The 20,184-nt window shown below is 40.2% G+C and overlaps 1 protein-coding gene across 2 annotated transcripts; it reads left to right on the top strand.

Moving 5' to 3' along the window:
• The first annotated feature begins 416 nt into the window (after positions 1-416).
• On the top strand, positions 417-11,314 carry AP4B1 (adaptor related protein complex 4 subunit beta 1). Of its 2 annotated transcripts, XM_044675987.1 has the most exons (10): positions 417-529; positions 1,034-1,258; positions 1,746-1,876; positions 2,512-2,659; positions 3,234-3,730; positions 5,029-5,112; positions 6,419-6,522; positions 9,326-9,533; positions 9,791-10,072; positions 10,442-11,314. In XM_044675987.1, the coding sequence occupies exons 1-10, from the start codon at positions 417-419 to the stop codon at positions 10,864-10,866; spliced, it is 2,217 nt and encodes a 738-aa protein (XP_044531922.1). In that variant the 3' UTR covers positions 10,867-11,314. The 2 variants fall into 2 exon arrangements, with proteins under 2 accessions (XP_044531922.1, XP_044531923.1); XM_044675988.1 differs by lacking the exons at positions 1,034-1,258; positions 1,746-1,876; positions 2,512-2,659.
• The last annotated feature ends 8,870 nt before the right edge of the window (positions 11,315-20,184 follow it).

Genomic DNA, 20,184 nt, shown 5'->3' with positions numbered 1-20,184 from the left:
TTTTTTGGGGATTACATAGTAAGTTACAGAGTTGGCGTTTAAATCCATGTCCTGGTTGTTGTTTTTTGGTGGGGGGGAATATTTTTTAATGAAACTACATCAGTTTTCTCATCTGTAAAATAAAAAGTTAATTTTAAATTAACAAATATTAAGTGTCTTCTCTGGGCCAAGTGAGGGAATTGGTTCACATTATTTCCAAGGTCTCTTTTACCTCTAAAATTTATGATTCTCTAATTGGTGTTAGAATTAGCAATCTGATAATCAGAGGGCCCAGGCCCTTGGGGATAGTAAGGGCCTGAGTTTTCCAACTTTTTATGTCTTGTCATCTAAAGATATTTCTTTTCTATTGCAGGTTCTTCTCTTAGCTTAACATTGATTAAGGACTGTAGGAACTACCTCAGGGATATCCTAGAGAGATGCCATACCTAGGCTCAGAGGATGTAGTAAAGGAACTGAAGAAAGCTCTGTGTAACCCCCACATTCAGGCTGATAGGCCTCGTTATCGGAATGTCATTCAGAAGGTTATTAGGTACCACTTTTCTTTCTCATGCTTTTCTTCTTGCTTGATCTTCCCCACCCCTCCCACTTTTCCATCCACACCTACCTTCATTTTAGCCATCTTGCCTAATCTTTTTTTTTTTTTTAAACCCTTAACTTCTGTGAATTGGCTCCTTGGCAGAAGAGTGGTAAGGGTGGGCAATGGGGGTCAAGTGACTTGCCCAGGGTCATATAGCTGGGAAGTGTCTGAGGCCAGATTTGAACCTCGGGCCTCCCGTCTCTAGGCCTGACTCTCAATACACTGAGCTACCTAGCTGCCCCCCATCTTGCCTAATCTTGAAAGAAATTCACTTTCTGATCTTGCCCATCAGTAAGTGAAAGTTATGAAGCAGACACTGTTGGAAAACAGAAGACACTGAAAACCCAAGAGTATAACTGAGAAAATAATACATACATTCAAAAACAAACTAAAACCCTTGCTATCGTAACTGTGAGAATTTTGTTTTTTATACCTTCATTGATACCTTCATTTCAGGCATATGACTCAGGGTGTGGATGTGTCCAGTGTCTTCATGGAAATGGTGAAGGCCAGTGCTACTGTGGATATTGTACAGAAAAAGCTGGTATATCTGTACATGTGCACATATGCCCCCCTGAAACCGGACCTTGCTCTCCTGGCCATCAATACACTATGCAAGGACTGCTCAGACCCCAACCCCATGGTCCGAGGATTGGCACTCAGGAGCATGTGCAGCCTTAGGTAAGTCTTGTCTCCTCTACTACTCCAGCCATTCTCCCAGCTCTTGTTTTCTATTGATATAATTAGGGAGTCAAGAAGGTGGGTGAAACAGGATCAACTTATTTGTATTATTATTTATAGCACTGGGGAAAATATTATGCCTCAAATCTACCATTTTTTTTTTAAGAAAACTCATAGTTATATTAACATGGAATTTTCTTTTTTCATCCTTGAAGCCATATTCCCTTGTTTTTGTTGAAGATTTCTAAGCAGCTGTAGAAATAACCTTTTTGATGCCTCTCCTGAAGAACTACACATGAAAGTCAGATAATGATGCCCTTCAGAGTTAGGAAGAGGACTTTTCCTTTATTTCCTAATTAGATGCACATTATCAGCTTTTGCATTGAGAAGTATTCCTTCAAGCTTCTGTGACCTAAATGTTGTAGGTGTTGAATCAAGTCAGAATTGGCCCTTCAAAGCCTGACTGACTCCAGCGTATTTTGCATAGGATGCCTGGAGTGCAGGAGTATATCCAACAACCTATTCTGAATGGCCTTCGGGATAAAGCCTCCTATGTCAGGAGGGTGGCAGTCCTTGGCTGTGCAAAGATGTATAATCTTCATGGAGACCCTGAAGTGGGTAAGTGGCAGTCCTTTCCATCATCATGAGTATTTACTGGATATTCAGAATATTTAGAATAGTATTTTCACTGTAAAGAAATAATGAAAGCTTTTTTATGAAATACTATGAACTGTTAAATGAGATTTACTTCTGTTTTCTGGAGCCTTTGCAGTAGTTAGGTGGTACAGTGAATAGAGTACCAGGCCTAGAGTCTTGAAGATTCATCTTCCTAAGTTCAAATCCAGACTCAAGTCACTTACCCCTGTTGGCCTCAGTTTCCTCATCTGTAAACACATTAGTGTGTTTGCCAAGAAAACCCCAAATGGGATCACAAAGAATCAGACACAATTGAAACAAATGAGCAATAACAATGATAATTGGGGCCTTCAAATAGAATACTGTTCTTAGTGTTTTTGAGTTTAGAATCATCATATCTTTGAAGCCCAAGTGTGATCTTTAGCATTATTTACTTAGCCTAACCTGAAATTAAGGATTTGTTGCTTTACATTCTGTGGTTGCCACTTTCATTTTTGTATCAGAGGTTTTCTGCTTCTTTCTGCTGGATATGCCTGGAGCTATTACCCAACTTCATTCTTGTGACTAAAAATTTTTTTCATTGTTGGAAATTTTTGCTCTTTTGCATTTCATTGCAGATGGTGCCCTGGTGAATGAATTGTACAGTTTGCTTCGAGATCAGGATCCCATTGTAGTAGTGAATTGCCTGAGGGCTCTGGAGGAGATCTTGAAGCAGGAGGGAGGTGTTGTCATCAATAAACCCATTGCTCACCATCTTTTAAATCGGTTTGTATGCTGACATGGGAGATTCTTCTTGGTGGTTGTATTGAGAGTTCTTGAACATTTTCCCCAGGGGAGTGAAAAAAACTCCACTATTAACAACTCCACAATTTACTGTTCAAAAAACATTTCTTTTCTTGAAATTTTCTATACGTGCATAGTATGAAGCAGGAGCAGCATACCCTATGATATTAGTTCCTAATCATCTTGTTTTAGAACCATTGTACTCTCTCTCATTAAGTTGCTTACTATTACTTACTATACTATTCTTGATATATGGAGAATCTGAAACCAAGACCTTGATTTAGCTGATGATCCTAGTCTGGTTGCTTTTGGTTTTTAAATGCAGTTTTTCATAAGCATTAAATTTATACAGTATAGCGTCCCTTTTGAGGAAGAGCCTAGGGCCTTGTTTAAGAGGGGTACTATAATGTACACATTTGTTTAAAGCTCTGTTTTCTTCCACCAGAATTTATTTTAAATGTTCTTTCCTGTTTTAAGCAGCTGTTAAAACATGGCTGCAGAGAAGGAATTGTCCTTTTGCTGCCAAAACAGCCTCTTTATTTTCTCTCTGGGGCAGAATGCCAGACCTGGATCAGTGGGGCCAGGCTGAGGTGCTGGGCTTCCTGTTACGCTACCAACCCCGAAGTGAGGAGGAACTCTTTGCCATCCTCAATCTGTTGGATAGTTCTCTTCAGAGCAGCAGTCCAGCTGTGGTGATGGCAGCCACCAAACTCTTTCTCATTTTGGCAAAAGAATTCCCTCATGTGCAGACGGATGTGCTTGTTAGAGTCAAAGGGCCCTTGCTGGCAGCCTGCTCCTCAGAGAGCCGGGAGCTCTGTTTTGCTGCACTCTGCCATGTTCGACGGATCCTCCGTAGTCTGCCTGGCCACTTCAGTAGCCACTACAAAAAGTTCTTCTGCTCCTACTCAGAACCACATTACATCAAGCTGCAGAAAGTGGAAGTACTGTGTGAGCTGGTGAACGATGAGAATGTCCAGCAGGTGCTAGAGGAGCTCCGGGATTACTGTACTGATGTGTCAGCTGACCTGGCACAGGCTGCCATCTTTGCCATAGGTAGGGTGCCTGCTGCTTCCTCCTCCTCTGAGGCCAAATGGGCCAGCTAGAAAGCTATGGCCAGAGGAACATCAGAGACGAAAGGGCAAAGCCTGCTTCAGAGGTAACAAGGCCTTCGCTAAAAGAATTAGGCAAATGACTCACAATTGCTGATGTATGAGCAACAGCAGGGCCTGTTCAGAACTAAACTCATCCTCAAGGATAGGGATTATAGATATATCTCATTTTAAGTAAATGCAAGATAAAGCATTTAGATTTTATAATATCTTGCATTTGAATGATTCTGTATAATTTTTGAATGACATACACATGCTATTCTCAAAAAGCCCTAGAAGGCAAGTAGAGTAGAGATTATAATTCCCAATTTACTTATTGGGGAACCTGAGGTACGAAAAGTTTAGTGATTTGCTTAAATAAAAAAGTCAGGACTAGATATGAGTTCTTTTGACTCCTATTCTTAGATTATTCCCTGCTATACCAGAGTCCTTAAAATTTTAAGGCAGTGGTATCTTGCACTAAATGATGGTACCTTTTGGCAAAGCCTAGAAGCTTTCCCCTGTTGAACTCTTATAAATACTTTAAGAAGAGGAGCTAAAATTTTAAAGCTTTAAGTATAGCATTAGGGGATCCTCTGACATAGGAAAAAATTTCTTGGTTTTTTTGTAGGGGAAAGGAGAGATTGATAATGGTGGAGAGTAGGACCTGGAGTCAGGAAATTGCTACAGAGTACTATTAACAGGTATATTTCTAAGCTCTGCTGATCTGTGGCAACATTAAGCATGCCTCCAAGCTGCTACCTTAAACTTTTTTTTTTTTTTTTTTAGCTAAAGTTTTCCACTCTTTTTTTTTTAATGAAAGATTTTTGCCCCCAAGAACCCCCAAGGTTAATAGGGGGAATTGATCAAAAAAATAGGATTTCTGAGGCTGCTAGGTGGCTCACTGGATAGACTGCCACGCCTAGAGTCAGGAGGTCGTGGATTCAGATCTGGCCTCAGACACTTCCTAGCTGTGTGACCCTGGGCGATTTATTAGAAACCCCCTATTGCCCTAGCCCATACCACTCTTGAACTGATACTTGTTTTGATTCTAAGACAAGGTATTTTTTTCAAGGATTTTTTGATCAAAGTTCACTTTACAGTCAACTTTGCTAGAATGGATCTTTTAGTCTGTGTCTCTAGCCTCCACTCAGCCTTTTGGCTTGAAGAAGATTGTCCCAGTATTCAGATGATCCGTTACTCTGTTATCCTTGATGATTGTTTCTAATGTTACAACTGCTTTTGCCTTTTCTTCCTTGGTAGGTGGCATTGCCAGGACCTACACAGATCAGTGTGTTCAGATCCTAACAGAGCTGCTAGTGCTCAGACAGGAGCACATCACCTCAGGTAATTGCTTTCTAACTATGTTATTTGCCAACAATGTGTTTTTAACTTTTCTTTTAAAAAAGGTGTTCCCCTACATAGAGATGCTACACGCTAGGGTGGGGGTTCTGTCTCCCAGAATCTACAGAATGCAGCCCTGATTGGTGTCAGGAAACTTTCAGGTCATTCCCTTCCTTCCTCTGCCCTTCACCACATACATAGAGGCTTCTTTTATTCTTCCAGGCATCCCTCAACACAGTGATTCCCAAAGTGGGTGCCACCACCCCCTGGTGGGTGCTGCAGCAATTCAGGGGGGCAGTGATGGCCACAGGTGCATTTGGGGGCAGTGAATAACTATAAGGGGGCGGTGATAGTATGTGACAGGGGGTGCTAAGTAATATTTTTTTCTGGAAAGGGGGCGGTAGGCCAAAAATTGGGAACCACTGCCTCAACAAGTGTTCCATTAACATTGCTTCTAGCCTCTGCACAGAGTCATTCAGGTGTGGCCATAAATCCAGGGGCTACCCAGCTTAGTGGCAGTGGAGGAGCCAAGTTCAGAACTTTAATGTTTCTCAAATGGAGGCCACACTGTGCAGACTTTTTTTCTTGGCCATTACTCCGCTCTAGATGATAATATTGCTCTCATGTTTGTTTATTTAAGTCATTTGCTTAATTTAAACCACGATTTTTAGACCAGTGAAGTTCCGTAAAAGCAATCAAGGATTCTCTTCTTTAATTTTTGCTCTTTGCATTGCTCTTGGGTTTTATATCAGTGGTGTGACTTTTTAGAGTATTTTATGTCTCTTAAAGTATCAAAGAAAGTTTAGCACAAGCCCCTAGCATGAATTTGTCATAGATGGCTCTGCTTTGTTCTATGCTGTTTAGATTTCAAACTTGCCATCTTCTTCAAATGATATAATATGTGAGATCAAATGAGGTAATATATAAAGTATTTTGCAAACGTCAATGTGTCATGTAAAATGGTAGCTGTTAGCTATCATCACTTCCTGGAACCGTGATCAAAATGAAGAGTTATATTGGGATCCATTATTTGTTCTGCTTTGCTTCTGTGGATTAGAATCAGGAAGAGTATAGACCAAAGAAGAAATCTATTTTCTCTGACCTAGTGGTAAAAAGACTAATGTTGGGAAATATTTACCTGACAGATGCTTCCCAGACAAATAATCCCAATAAAATTCTTTTTCTTTTTTCTAAATCCTAAGACATTTTACAGACTCATAAGGAACTTCGATCTAGTCAGATCCTGATTTGCTTTTCCATGTAAGACTTAAAATTTTTGTGGTATTCTCTGTTTTGTGTTTTGCTATAGCGGTGGTTCAGACTTTCCGAAACCTGGTTTGGCTTTGTCCTCAGTGCACTGAGGCTGTATGTCAGGCCCTCCCTGGCTGTGAGGAGAACATCCAGGACAGCGAGGTAGAGTTTTTATTTTCTTTTTATTTGTTGGTGGTGGCTCTAAATTTTTTTTTAATTACTTGTAGAAACAATTTTTTTTAAGGTGGAACCAATTATAATTGGCTCTTTTATAAGAATATTTTTCCATGGCTACATGATTTATGTTCTTTCCCATTCCCTCACCCCCCCTTCCCCACCCTCCCCGTATAGAAACAATTTTTGACAATTGTTTTCTGACATTTTAAGATTCAGATTTTCTTCCTATCCCTGCCCCTGCCCCCCCACCCCCCAATGTGGTTAAGAGTTTGATAAAAGTTATAGCAATGCTTTCATGCAATGCATATTTCCATTTTGGCTCATATCATGATAGTAAACACATATCATACGTAAAATTAAAAACTCTGTGGTGTAAACAAAGAAGATGGCATGCTTTGATTTGCAGTCAGACTTTAACAGTTCCTTCCTTGGCTGTGGGTAGCATTATTTATCATGAGTCCCGTATGGTTATCTTGGAAACTTGCTTTGCCGATAGTTTAGTCCATCACAGTGAATCATCATATAATATGTCTGTTACCATATACATTGTTCTCCTGGTTCTCCTCACTTCATTTTGCATAATTTCATATAAGTCTTTTCAGTTTTTCTGAACTCATCCTGTCAATCATTTCTTATGACACAATAGTATTCCATTACAACCATATACCACAACATTCATCCATTCCCCAAGGGATGGATAGCCCCTCAGTTTCTAATTCTTTGCCACTACAGAAAAAGCTGCTAGAAATATTTTGGTACAAGTAGGTCCTTTTTCCTTTTCTCTGATCTCTTTGGGGTACAGATGCAATAGCGATATTGCTGGGTCATAGTTTCATGACCCTTTGAGGCTGGTTCCATATTGCTATCCAGGGTGGTTGAATTGGTGCATGGTTTCACCAACAGAATATTCGTGTCCCAATTTTCCCATATCCCCTTTAATATTTTCATTTTCCTCTTTGGTCATTTTAGCCAATCTGATAGGTGTAAAGTGATATCTTTTCATTTGTTTTAATTTGCATTTCTCTAATCAATAGTGATTTGGAGCATTTTTTCACATGTCTATAAATAGTTTTAATTTCTTTCTCTGAGAACTGCCTTCATATCCTTTGTCCATTTTTAAATTTAGGAATGCTTCATATCCTTATAAATTTGACTCAGTGCTCTATATATTTGAGAAATGAGGCCTTTCCCAAGACCATTGTCTTGACCATTGTCAAGACCATTGAAAAAAATACAAAATTTTTTTCCAAATTTGTTGTTTGCCTTCTAATCTTAGTTGCATTGGTTGTGTTTACATGGAAACTTTTTAATTTAATGCAGTCAAAATTACCCACTTCATTTTTTGTAATGTACTCTGTGGCTTGTTTAATCAGAAATTCTTCCCTTCTCCATAAGTCTGAAAGGCAAACTTTTTCATGTTCCTCTAATTTATTTATGTTGTTACCCATATCCATTTTAACAATATAGAGTGTATGGAGTGAGATATTGACATATGCCTAGTTTCTGCCATACTGTTTTCTAGTTTTCCCAGCAGTTTTTGATAAATAATAAGCCCTTTCCCCAAAAGCTTGGATCTTTGGGTTTGCCAAATACTAGAGTTGTTATGGACATTAACCATTCTGTATTGATTACATAATCTATTCCATTGATCCACTACTCTGTTTTTCAGCCAGAACCAGATTGTTTTGATGATTACCACTTTATACTATAGTTTGAAATCTGGTTTGGGGAGGCCTTCTGCCTTCAAAATTTTTCATTGATTCCCTTGATTTTCTTAACCTTTTGTTCTTCCTGATAAATTTATTGTCAATTTTTTGAGTTCTATGAAATAATTTTTGGGTAGTTTGATTGGTATGGTAGTAACTGGGGAAATTAATTTAGATAGGATCATCATTTTTATAATATGTGCTTTGCTTATCCATGAGCAATTAATGTTTTTCCACTTGTTTAGGTCTGATTTTATTTGTATGAAGAGTATTTTGTAATTGTATTCATATAGTTGCTGGGTTTGTCAGCCTTATTTTCTGCCAGAAAGAGGGTGGGATGACTGTTCACTAAGCTGATATGACATTACCTTCCCAACTAGGGTCTGGAATGGAGTCTCCTAGATATAGTTTATATGTTTGAATCACAAATGAATTGTTAAAATTTTCCTCTTAAGTAGTTTGGGTCTCTTATCCTTTGGCAGTAATTTTAATGAATAAATTTAATGAGGCAGCTGTGTGGCATAGTGGTTAGAATATAGGATGCCAAGTCAAGAAGAGGTGAGCTTGATTCTTTCTCACATGCTTACTAGCTGTTTGATTCTGGGCAAATCACACCTCTGGTGGCCTCAGTTTCCTTCTCTGTAAATTTGGAATAATAATAGCACCTACCTTCCTGGGTTACTAGGAAGATCAAATGAAATATATATAAGCATTTTGAAAACCTTGGAGCCCTATGTCAACATTAGCAGTTACTGTGTTATTAGTAAAGTTCATTTAGCATCTCCATCCCCCACCCCAACAGTAGAGAAATGGAAAAATCAAGCAAATGGTTTCAAAGTAAAGGAAACTATCCTGCCAGATAAACCCAGGTTCTGGAAACCATAGGAGTGCTCTCCTACTTAGTCACTTTTGTGTGGTGGCACCTGCCTCATTTATGGCAGATTCTAGTGGAGAGAATCTGCAGCAGTAGCCAAACTAGAAGGTTATACATTTTCCCCTTCTGCTAGGACAGAGAAAACTGACACTCATCTGCCCTGTCACCTCCTGCACTTTACAGGCCTCTTTCTTCCTTGACTCCCTAGGGGAAGCAGGCACTGATCTGGCTCCTTGGAGTACATGGGGAAACAATCCCAAATGCTCCATATGTGTTGGAGGACTTTGTGGAAAACGTGAAGGCAGAGACATTTCCAGGAGTTAAGATGGAGTTATTGACTGCGCTGCTGCGCCTCTTTCTCTTCCGCCCTGCCGAGTGCCAGGACATGTTGGGTCGTCTGCTATATTACTGCATAGGTGGGTCCCTTGGGAGGAAAAGCACCTGCCCCAGACCAGCAGTGATAAATCTCTATGACTTTGGCTTAAGGGCAAATTTTGCCTGAGTGCTGAGAAGAAACTGTGTAGTACTCCTTGGTCTGCTTCTCTTCTTTTTTGCTATTTTCCCTCCCTCTCCACTTTTCCTTTTTTCATATTTACATCAGAATGGAATATACATGACAGGAGGATGTTGAGAGAATGTTAAAATCATTTGGCTCTCTGATTTTCTATCCTAGAGGAGGAAAAGGATATGGCAATACGGGACCGTGGACTCTTCTACTATCGCCTCCTCTTAACTGGCATTGATGAAGTGAAGCGAATCCTTTGTAGCCCCAAGTCTGATCCTTCTCTTGGGCTCCTGGAGGACCAAGCAGAAAGACCTGTGAACAGCTGGGCTTCTGAGTTTAACACATTAGTGCCAATGTACAGTAAAGCATGCTGGGCAGCTATCTCTTCACTTCAGGTGTCAGAGCCTCATGGTCCTGAACCTTCAGGCACCGGGGTCCTCTCTCCATCAGGTAAAATCTTTGAGGGGAAGCTTAGGACCTATATTTTTACCTTGCCATGAAAGATATGTTTTAATTCTTTATCCTTTTTCCCCAAAAAACAAAGGGTAGCCTTTATTAATTTTGCTCATTGAGAAAAGTTTATCTAAGTAAAACCATCAATCTATTTCTGAGTACTGGTTATTAAACCAGTGTAAAACCAGTATTAAAATATCATTTCCAAGGATGAAAAATACTCTATACTTTTAGAGATTTTGGCATTTAAACACATGATATATATATATATATATATATGTGTGTGTGTGTGTGTATATATATATATATGTATATATATATGCATATCACATCTCTTATAGAAAATTGTTTTTCTTTTTATCTTAGGATCCTTAATTTCAGAGAACAAAGCAGAACTGCAGCCTCTGTCTGACTCAGGATCTTTCCTCTTAGTTCCTAATGGCCAGCTGACTGCTGAGCAGTATGAGAAAACTTGGCTGAGCCTGGAAGTGGCCCACCAAGAAGTTCTGCCCTGGCAAGGAGTAGCCCATCCAGACACTATCCAGACAGCTCTGCAAATGGTGAACATCCAGACCATCGCCCTGAGCAAGGCTGGTGTCCAGCCCTGGAAGGCCTATCTTAGTGCCCAGGATGGTTCAGGCTGCCTCTTCCTAACAGAACTGCTATTAGATCCTGAGCACTTGCAAGTGCACCTCTCAGTGAAGCAAAGCCAGGTCAAGGCAGAAGCCCTGAATAGCTTTATTTCTGTCTTAAAAACTGTGATTGGAACAATTGTGGATATAAAATCTTGATAGATTCTTGCTGCCTTTGCAGAGAGGCATAAATATGATCTACATTTGTCAGTTGTTTTCAGAGCTATTCCTTTAGTCTGAATAATATGAGAGGAAAGGGAAGGTAGAAATCCAGGACCCAAGATTCTTGGGTAGTTTTTACAGTCCCAACTATGGACAGAGATGACTTCACATCTCCACATCGGTGTGGTGAAGCTTCATTCGTGACAGTGAATTAAAAATGTTTGGATGTTTGGCATCATGAGATCTTGGCATTGGAAGGCTCTTCAGCATAATCTATTCCAGCCAGCTCATATCATAGACAGTATCACAGGCCTAGGTGGAGGGCTCAACTGGCCCTAAACCACAAGTATCCCACCTTGAACCCAGGTTCTTGACAGCTGATCAAATTATCTGTCATGCCTTACAAGTACCTGAGGCAGGCACTCACTGCAAGCACATTCCCCCATTTTGCTGGTGAAGGACCTTGCATCTCAGAAGGATGGAATAGTCTGTGAAGTTTACACAATGAGTCATTAATCCTGGTAGTAGGATTCAGAGCCAGGCTTTGTGATCCACTACACAAAGGAAAGCATAACGCTATTCTGGTAGAAGCTTGGACATTGTTTCTAATCAGGTATAAGTCTGTGTAGATCTAGGCCTTCATCATTTCCTAATATTGCTGGACATCGATCTCCTTGCAGCTTTCTAGGTATTTAGATCTAGTAATTGTTTTTTTCCCCACTTTATTTTTCATTATCAAATCAATTGTCTAGAAAACATTAAAAATACTTCCTGATCATGGGTCCCATAAGTTCAAATTATATCAGCCCTAGGGCCACTTCTTTTATGTTTTGAATTGCTCAGAAAAAAAAATGTTAATCTATAGTATGATGAGAAGGAATTTTATGCCAAGAGTGCCTGCTCAAGTAGCTTCTCCCAAACTAGACCTTCTTTACGAATGTACTAGTGATGCTATCTGCTGGTGAAGACCAGTCTGTCAAAGTGTACAGAGGCCCAGCATCAGAAAATGGGCCAAAGCCTACTCACCAGGATGGAGTGGCAGCCCAAAGTGCAGAAGTTATTAGGAAGTCTGAGGTCCTGGGGATATGCAAATCAAATGAAACAGCCCTAGCCCTCAAGGAGATTATGTTCTGTTAGGGGATACAGCATGTATATATACAAGCAAATATAAGGTAATTTGTGAGGGAAAGGGCATTAGCAACTTGGGGTGGTCTTTGAACAGATTGAAAAGAAACTGGGGGATTCTTCCAGGCAGAGGTGAAGAGGGAGTGCATTCCTGGCATGGGGAACAGCCTGTGCATGAGATAAAAGTGTTGTGTGAGGAGCAGTAAGAAAACCAGTTTGGCTAGGCTGCTAAGTGCCTGAAGGGACCATTGTCTTATTGGTTGCAACCAGGCCATGAAGGTTTAAATGCTGAACTTGATAGGGTGACGTTTCACTCTGTAGGCAGTGAGAAGCCAGCAAGGGACTTGGCCAGGGATGTGTGGAAGACAGATGGGAGGAGAGACAGAGCAGGGAGTGAATTAGAAGATGATTGGAGAGGTGATGAGGGCCCCAGTTAGGGTGTGGACCATATGAGAGGAAAAAAGGAGACTGGGCCAAGAGACATTTTGTAGAGCAAGAGAAGCAATGAAGGCGGGGGAAGGGGGTACATGCCAGGAGAGAGCGTGGGAATTAAGGATGACTCCTGGATTGTCCCCTGCGCAGCAAAGAGAAGGATGGCAATCTGGATGGAAAGAGAAAAGGCTGGAAGAGGGGGCAGATTTGAGGGAAAAGAGTTCTCTCAGATATGGAGTGGCTGAGAAAATAGCTGGCATTTATACATCTCGTTCAGAATGTGCATCTGGGACTAGAGTTAGAGGAAGAGGCTTAGGGCTAAATAGAGAGATTTAGGAGACAGCCCTATGCAGATGAGAGTTGAAGCCACTAGAGCTGAGGACATCACTGAGAGTAAGAGGTGTAGGCCTTGGAGTACTCTTTAAAATCCCTTAGTTTCTGTCTTGGAATCAAGGCTGTATTGGCTCCAAGGCAGAAGAATGGTAAAGGGTAGGCAGTGAGGATAAAGTGATTTGCCCAGAGTCACACAGCCAAGAAGTGTCTGAGGCCAGATTTGAACCTGGGACCTCCCGTCTCTAGGCCTGGCTCTCAATCCACTGAGCCATCCAGCTTCCCTGAGTACCCTCTTAATTGGGAGGGTAGATTATGGATAACGATCTAGCAATGTAGACCGAGAAAGAGATTGGAAAAGCTGGAGGTGACAGTGTCATAGAAACCTAGGAAGGACAGAGACTGCCTAGGAGGAGAGGGCATTGGGCAATGGGAAATGCTTCTCAGAGAGAATAAGAAAGGTTAGAATTAAGAAAAAGTCATCATTGGATTTTATAATTAAGGTTTCATTGGCAGCTTTGGAGAGATCAGTTTCAGTTGAGAGATGAAGTCAGAAGCCAGACTGCCAAAGGCTGAAAAGTGAGAAGGGCTGAGTGTGGTGGCACCAGATCCTTGTTCCTGGGGAGGTTGAGGCTCTTGATTTCTGAGCTACATTTGGGCCAAAGCTGATTGGATATCTGCACTAAATTTGGCTCCAGAATGAACCCTTGGGGATAGGAGCACCAGGATGACTAAGGAGGGGTAAAGTGGCCCATGTAGGGAACAGCAGGTCAAAACTTCCATGCTTATCAGTCATGGGACGTGGCTTGTGAGTAGCTATGGCAGCCTTGATGACATAGGGACACCCAGTCTTAGAAGAGAGGGGAAAAAAGAGGAAAGAAAGTGGAGGCAAGAACTTCTAAATTTGGCTGTGAGAAAGAGGAAAGATATCTGGGGGGGAAAAAAACTAGGACAGAGATAGTATGAGTGAATTGATTGATAAAAATTAAAAGCCATAATTAATGTCAAACTAAAGAAACAATAGCTCAACTATTAAATAATGTTGAATTAATACTAATTGTGGAAGCTTTGGGGGTGATAAAGTTGTATTTGGTTGCTTCTAGATAATGAGGCAAAAAGGATAGATTACATTTAAGTATATATGAATATATAATGCATATATGAATATATATAACTAAATACACATACATAAGATCGTATGTACACGTATATACACACTATACTATATTTAAATTAGATTGAAAAATGATCTAGAATAAGGACTTGCTTCCATTGACCACTACTACTTTGTACTAATGTATAAGTAATCAGGACTTAAATGACCTTTGGAGTTAATTCGTTAGTGCTTCCAAATAGGAACACTTCCCAATTGTTTATGACTTTATTGTTTGAAGTTAATAAACATTAACCTTTTTTTAATCTCTGAGGTTGTTTATACTGTGGGAATACAAAGTTTCTTTTCACAGCTCCATCACTGAGTCAATAAAGTGTCATTTAGTGAACATCTACAAGGGAAAAACACTGGGAAGTTGGAGGGTGATAAGCACAGATCCTGACTTAGAGAAATCTACTGGTGGCCTAATCACCTGCTTGACTCTGCTCCATCAGCGTCTAACATTTGCAGCTGAAACTGCTTTATGCCTATGTATAACAATAATAATAATTAACATTTATATAGTATTTTAAGGTTTCCAGATTGTTTTATGTGTTATCTCACTTGATTCTTACTGAGCCTGAGGAGGAGGTAGGTACTTTTATTATCTCCATTTTACAACTAAGGCAGCCAGAGATTAAGTGACTCGCCCAGGATCACACAGCTAGTAAGTGTCTGAGTCCAGATTTGAACTCTGGTTTTCATGACTCCGGGTCTAGCCCTTGAGGCTCTGTGCCACCTGGCTACCAAATTTCAGCCTCCTCTCAAACAGGAGGATCAACTTCACTACCGGATAAGAAATCAGAGTCTTCTCTTAATGGCTCTAGCCATGCACTTTCCTGCACCTTCTCTGCCTTGGTTCTAGCAAACGCTGAGTTTTGCCGCCTTTTTCAGAATCAAGTTCTGCCCCGTATTGTACCGAAATCCCAGACCTGTCCTGCCTTGCCCCTCTGCTTTATGCTTCAATTCCTCTAAGACTAGGTCATCCCTGCCCCCCACCCCTGACCTTGGAAAGGACTAGGATGCAGCCACCATCCTCTTGGGGCTAGGCTCTGCTCTCCGGGCTCCTGGATCTCCGTAGCCTCAACAGAGGCTCTTTTGGGTCCTCAATACCCTCCTCCCGACTAACACCTCCCATCCCTGTCCTCCCTGCCCCTCTTCCTATTGGGTCTCTGTAGGTTCTGGCCAGCCCCGGTTTCCCGCTCATCCTCTCATTAAATGCTGCTAAAAGAACGGGGGAAAACAGACTGAACAGCACCATAAGGAAGTCGCTTCCCTGCTTCGTCGCCCTTGCGTCTTGCTTCACCATCACTAACCTTTACCCTGGATATTCGTCCTTTTACAGTTTATAGAGCCCTGCTAGTGTCATGGAAACCTTTTCCCTCTGGGTGTGGTGACAGGTGTTGAGGTGAAAAGACTTGCTCTTTATTTGCATTGGCTTTCTGTCTCTGCCACTCCAGTTTCTGTGTTTAAATACATTGTATTCGCCTTCCTCAGGGTCAGTTATGCCGTGTTTCTCTCAGAATTATAACATGGAGAGCTTTGAGGGACCTTCGAGATGAGCTTCTTCATCCTCTCCTTTTACAGAGGAGGAAACGGAGAAGAAAGAACTTGTGTCAAGGTCCAGCCAACGGGAAAGTAACAGGGCCAGGATCCGAACTCCTAAGTGCAGCAAGCTTTCCCCTTACACCACCTTCTATTTGGATAATGCTTTGCATTTTTTTATATTTACGTTGGATAATGCAAATGAAGAAATAAATGAAATACATTTACATTGGATGATGCTTTACACATTTTTCAGTGTTTCCCCACACGTTAGTGAATCATAGGATCGTAGATTTACAGGTAGAAGGAGATTCAGAAAAAATTCAGGGTAACCCCCTCATTTTTACAAAAGGGAAAACTGAGGCCCAGCAGAGATCCAGTAACTCATCCAATGTCAGACAAATGCTAAGTGCCAGAACCAAGACTCAAACGCCGCTCTGTCTCTCTCCAAATGGAAGACGCTTTCGGCAGGAGACACTGCCACGACCCAAACCGAGTCTCCTTGGCACAGTGTATTCATTCCAAGCGCAAGGAGCCACTACAGGCAGCCAGGTAGCCTGGCAGCTATAGCATTGGCTGGGCCTGCAGGCAGGAAGACGATTCAAATCCATCTTCAGCTAAGTCCTAAGCTGGGCAACCCTGGGTAAGACCCTTGGTCTGTCTCAGTTTCTTCAATTGTAAAATGGGGATAATAATAGCACCTACCTCACAGGGTTGTTGTGAGGATCAAATAAAATTGTAAAGCACCTTTAATCAGTAATTAAGCATTAAGTGCCTACTATGTGCTGAGTGCTATACCAAGTGATAAGGATAAGAGGCAAAAGACAGTCTATACCTCTTGGCACATAGTAGGTGTCTAATAAATACTTGTTACCTCCCTTCTCTTTTAATTGGAGCAATATAGTTATTACTAGATAAACTTATTCTAACCTCATATTGCAAAGATGACTAATGGGAGATTGAAGCTTAGAGAAAATTTGGCCAGACTTTATTGTGACCGAGGAGAGATCAGTTTTTGTAAGAATATGCAGAGGTTTTTTCCCAGTGACTTTTTATTGTGACCAAGAAGAGATCAATTTTTGTAAGAATAGGCAGAGGTTTTTCCCAGTGACTTTTTATTGTGACCAAGGAGAGATCAGTTTTTGTGAAAATAGGCAGAGGTTTTTTTCCCAGTGTCTTTTTTATTTATTTGTTTGTTTGTTTATTTTTTTTTAACCCTTAATTTCTGTGTATTGGCTCCTTGGTGGAAGAGTGGTAAAGGTGAGCCAATGGGGGTCAAGTGACTTGCCCAGGGTCACACAGCTGGGAAGTGTCTGAGGCCAGACTTGAACCTAGGACCTCCCGTCTCTAGGCCTGACTCTCAATCCACTGAGCTACCCAACTGCCCCCTCCCAGTGACTTTTTTAAAGGTCTTGGGAGGGGAAAAAAAGCACTAAGGACTAAGAGTTCTAAGAATATGCTGTTTTACTTTTTAAAAATGTTCTTAAAGGTTAATTTAAGAGGACAAGATATTTATCCTTATATTTGGGAGCTTAGGTGAAAGCACTGAAGTTAATGGACCGTAAAGTAAGCTACTACAAAGACCCCAATGAAAAGGATGAGAGTAGATGTGACAAGCAAAGATCAAAAAGGAAAGACATTGAAATGAGCCCATAGGAAATTAGCATCTGAGAGTATGAACATAATAAGCGATTTATTTGCTCCTTAGAATCTCATCTGGGAAGCTGGTGGCACTGTGAATGGAGTCCTGATTCTAGAGTCAGGAAAACCCAAGTTCAAATATGGCCTCAGACAATTTAGGAACTATGTGACCTCAAGTCACTATAAGCTCTGCCTCAGTTTCCTCAATTTTAAAATAGGGATAATAATAGCATTTATCTCCTGGGGTTGTTGTGAGGATCAAATGAGATTGTATTGGTAAAGCTTGCCATAAATCTTAAGGTATCACAGAAATGCTAGCTATTATTGTTTTAAGAATATATATGATTCCAAATATGGAATTGTGTAAGAAGTGGAATATTAGTGGAATAAAATAATTTTTTTAAGTTTTAAAAGTCATAAAGTTTAATCTTTCTAGACTGGATATATTTCATGAGTAGAGGGTATTCAAATTCTAAAGATTGTCTATGATCTATTCTCATTCAAAGTGAGCTATGGATGGGGAGGGGAAGCTAAGTAGTGACTCCTTGGATAGAGAGCCAGGTCTAGAGACCAGAGGCCCTGTGTTCAAATTTGACCTCAGACACTTCTTAGCTATGTAGTAACCCTGGGTAGGTCACTTTACCTCAATTGCCCATCCCTTGCCATTCTTTTGTCCTGGAACTGATATTTAGTATTGATTCTAAGATAGAAGGTAAGGGTTTTTCTTTTAAATAGGCTATTGGATAGCTCCATGAAATCATGAAAACATTTCTCTAGGGTGCCATTTTCCAATGAATTGGTAGTCATGAAAAATTATTTTATTTCACAAACTTCTGAGGGCAAAGCTAGACTGCTGAAAACATCTGTTCTTAGAAATTCTGGAGAAACCCTACAAACTAGAGTGGTCTGAGCGGATTTCTGACATTTTAAAAAATAGTTTAAAATGCCAACATGAGGCCTAGATGCTTTCATGTGAATAGTCTGTTCCAGATTTTGAAATTTTAAAAAGAAAATATCTGCATAGGATTCTTACTTGGCTAATTTAGATTATGTGAATAACTGAATCATACATTCAATATATTTAAATTTTCAAAGACTCTGGGAAGTTCTTTTGGTGAACTCTATGTTTTGCAGGTCTATCTTGGCCTTGATGTCAATCATTTAAATTACTTTGATTGCTTTCAGTTTGATTTTGTGACTAACTAAAAAATGTATGAAAGGAAACTAAGAAAATACCTGATTAAACTCTACACCTTCTGTGGTACAATTACAATGTTTTTTCCACTGTTACTTATTTGTTATGGTCATTTGCAACTTCTTGAAGATGACATGAAACAGTTCAGCTTCTAGTGCTTTGCATATTCACTATCTTCTGGATTTGGCTGATGGTGATCCATGAACTCGAGGTTAGACTTAAGCTGACTAGAACAGCACCAGCTGGGGATGGTTCTACTTTGCTCAGCATTTCAGATCACAGTGTTTTCTAGTTCTAGTGGCACCATATTTGCAGGTGCTTCTTGTTTAATATCTCTTCTCAGCTTCATTTCTGTCCTCATTTTTGTGCTCGTATACCCAGTGATTGGCCCATAGCAAGCACTTACAAAATGCTCGCTCACTTTCCTTCCTTCCTTCTTCTTAGCTTAGATCTATTTTGTGTGTTGCTTTTTGAAAGCGTGTGGTGATCCAGCTACTTTACAAATCCACTGGCTTGTAGCATATTCCATTTTCCTAGCAATCTTGATTATCTAAAATTACCTAAAATTCCAATTGATGAGAAATTTTCTTAAATTTAACTATTTTCCCACGGAATCAATCCTAAAGTTATAATCACCCCAATTTCTAGAAGAAAGACCCACGATGAAGTCTTCAAATAAACTCTTTCTCAAACTGTACCATTTCCACTATTCCATTCTTCTTACGTACCAGTCAACATAATGACCAGTTGTAGTTAAGATAGAAGCAATGCCCATTTGCAAACAGGCAGACTGCTCTTCAGTGAACTTAGATTGAAGAGAAGATATAGTAAAAATGGGAAGTCAATTTAGTTTCATTGACTGCTTATTTTTATTTCTCTTCTACTAGAGGATGTACATTTAGAAGTGCAAATGTAGGTAGAACCACCATTTTTCCTTCTGCGTAGCTCTCTCCTCTTTTTCCCAGGCTTCCAATATACGAGGTTTGAAACAACATTTCTTGGAAGAATTTCATACTATAAGCAACCATATGAAAGAATATTCTACATTACAAATGAGAATTACAAACTCCAACAATGCTAAGACAATGCCGGACATCCATAATTTTGGCAAAGATGACAAAAGAAGGAAATAGTGTTGGAGGAGAGGTGGGAAGAAAAGCAAATGAATTTATTTGGTGGAAATGTGAGTTGGTCCAACCATTCTGGAAAGTTATTTGGAATTATACTTAAAAACTGACTTATGTCCCACTTTTTGGCCCAGAGATCCTACTACTATGTAGGGATCCCTAGGAAGTCAAAGACAGAAGGAAAGGCCTTTGTTCACCTAAAATGTTTATAGCACTGCTTTCTCTGGTGGCAAAGAACTGAAACAAAGTAATTGTACTTAGTTGAAGTGTTGGTTAGTTTTTCCGAATTGGTCTTTTTCTCCTTTTAAAAAAAGTTATTTGTCAGAAAGGATGTCAGAAAGGATATGAGAAATGAGGATGATATAAAAGAAAATATAGCAATGGAGATTTAAAAAAAGAAAATTGAGGACCATTCTTGGGAAATGGCTAAACAAGTCATAGTATATGATGTTATGGGCAGTATGGTGATACTGAACAGGGCCTGTTAGAGAGATGGCCCGAGGTCCTCTGATGGTCTAAGGACCTACGCTGAGTGAGGATGGGAAGCTTAGGTAGACACTAAGTTGTGATAATGAACACTGGCTCGCACAAGTATGTGAAGCTCAGCTGTACACCCACCTCCTACCTAACAGTGCCCAGGACTAAGTGATCAAATGAGAGCTGTGAACTAAATCACACAGCTTCTCTGAGTCCTTATCCTGGCTTTAGCTTAATGGATAATGCCTACGACTGGGTTTTTGGTTTTTTTTTTTCCTAAGGGGAAGGGA

The sequence above is a fragment of the Gracilinanus agilis genome, chromosome 4 (assembly GCF_016433145.1).
Source record: "Gracilinanus agilis isolate LMUSP501 chromosome 4, AgileGrace, whole genome shotgun sequence".
NCBI lineage: Eukaryota > Metazoa > Chordata > Mammalia > Didelphimorphia > Didelphidae > Gracilinanus > Gracilinanus agilis.
Note: the sequence above shows the minus strand (reverse complement) of the source record. Positions and strands in the feature narration are given on the sequence as shown.

Bases quoted from the DNA above. Each gene is read 5' to 3' on its own strand.
- AP4B1 (XM_044675987.1), top strand. From the start codon at position 417: ATGCCATACCTAGGCTCAGAGGATGTAGTAAAGGAACTGAAGAAAGCT. The intron at 1,259-1,745 runs GTAAGTCTTGTC...TATTTTGCATAG, and splicing joins AGGAGCATGTGCAGCCTTAG to GATGCCTGGAGTGCAGGAGT. The intron at 9,534-9,790 runs GTGGGTCCCTTG...TTTCTATCCTAG, and splicing joins TCTGCTATATTACTGCATAG to AGGAGGAAAAGGATATGGCA.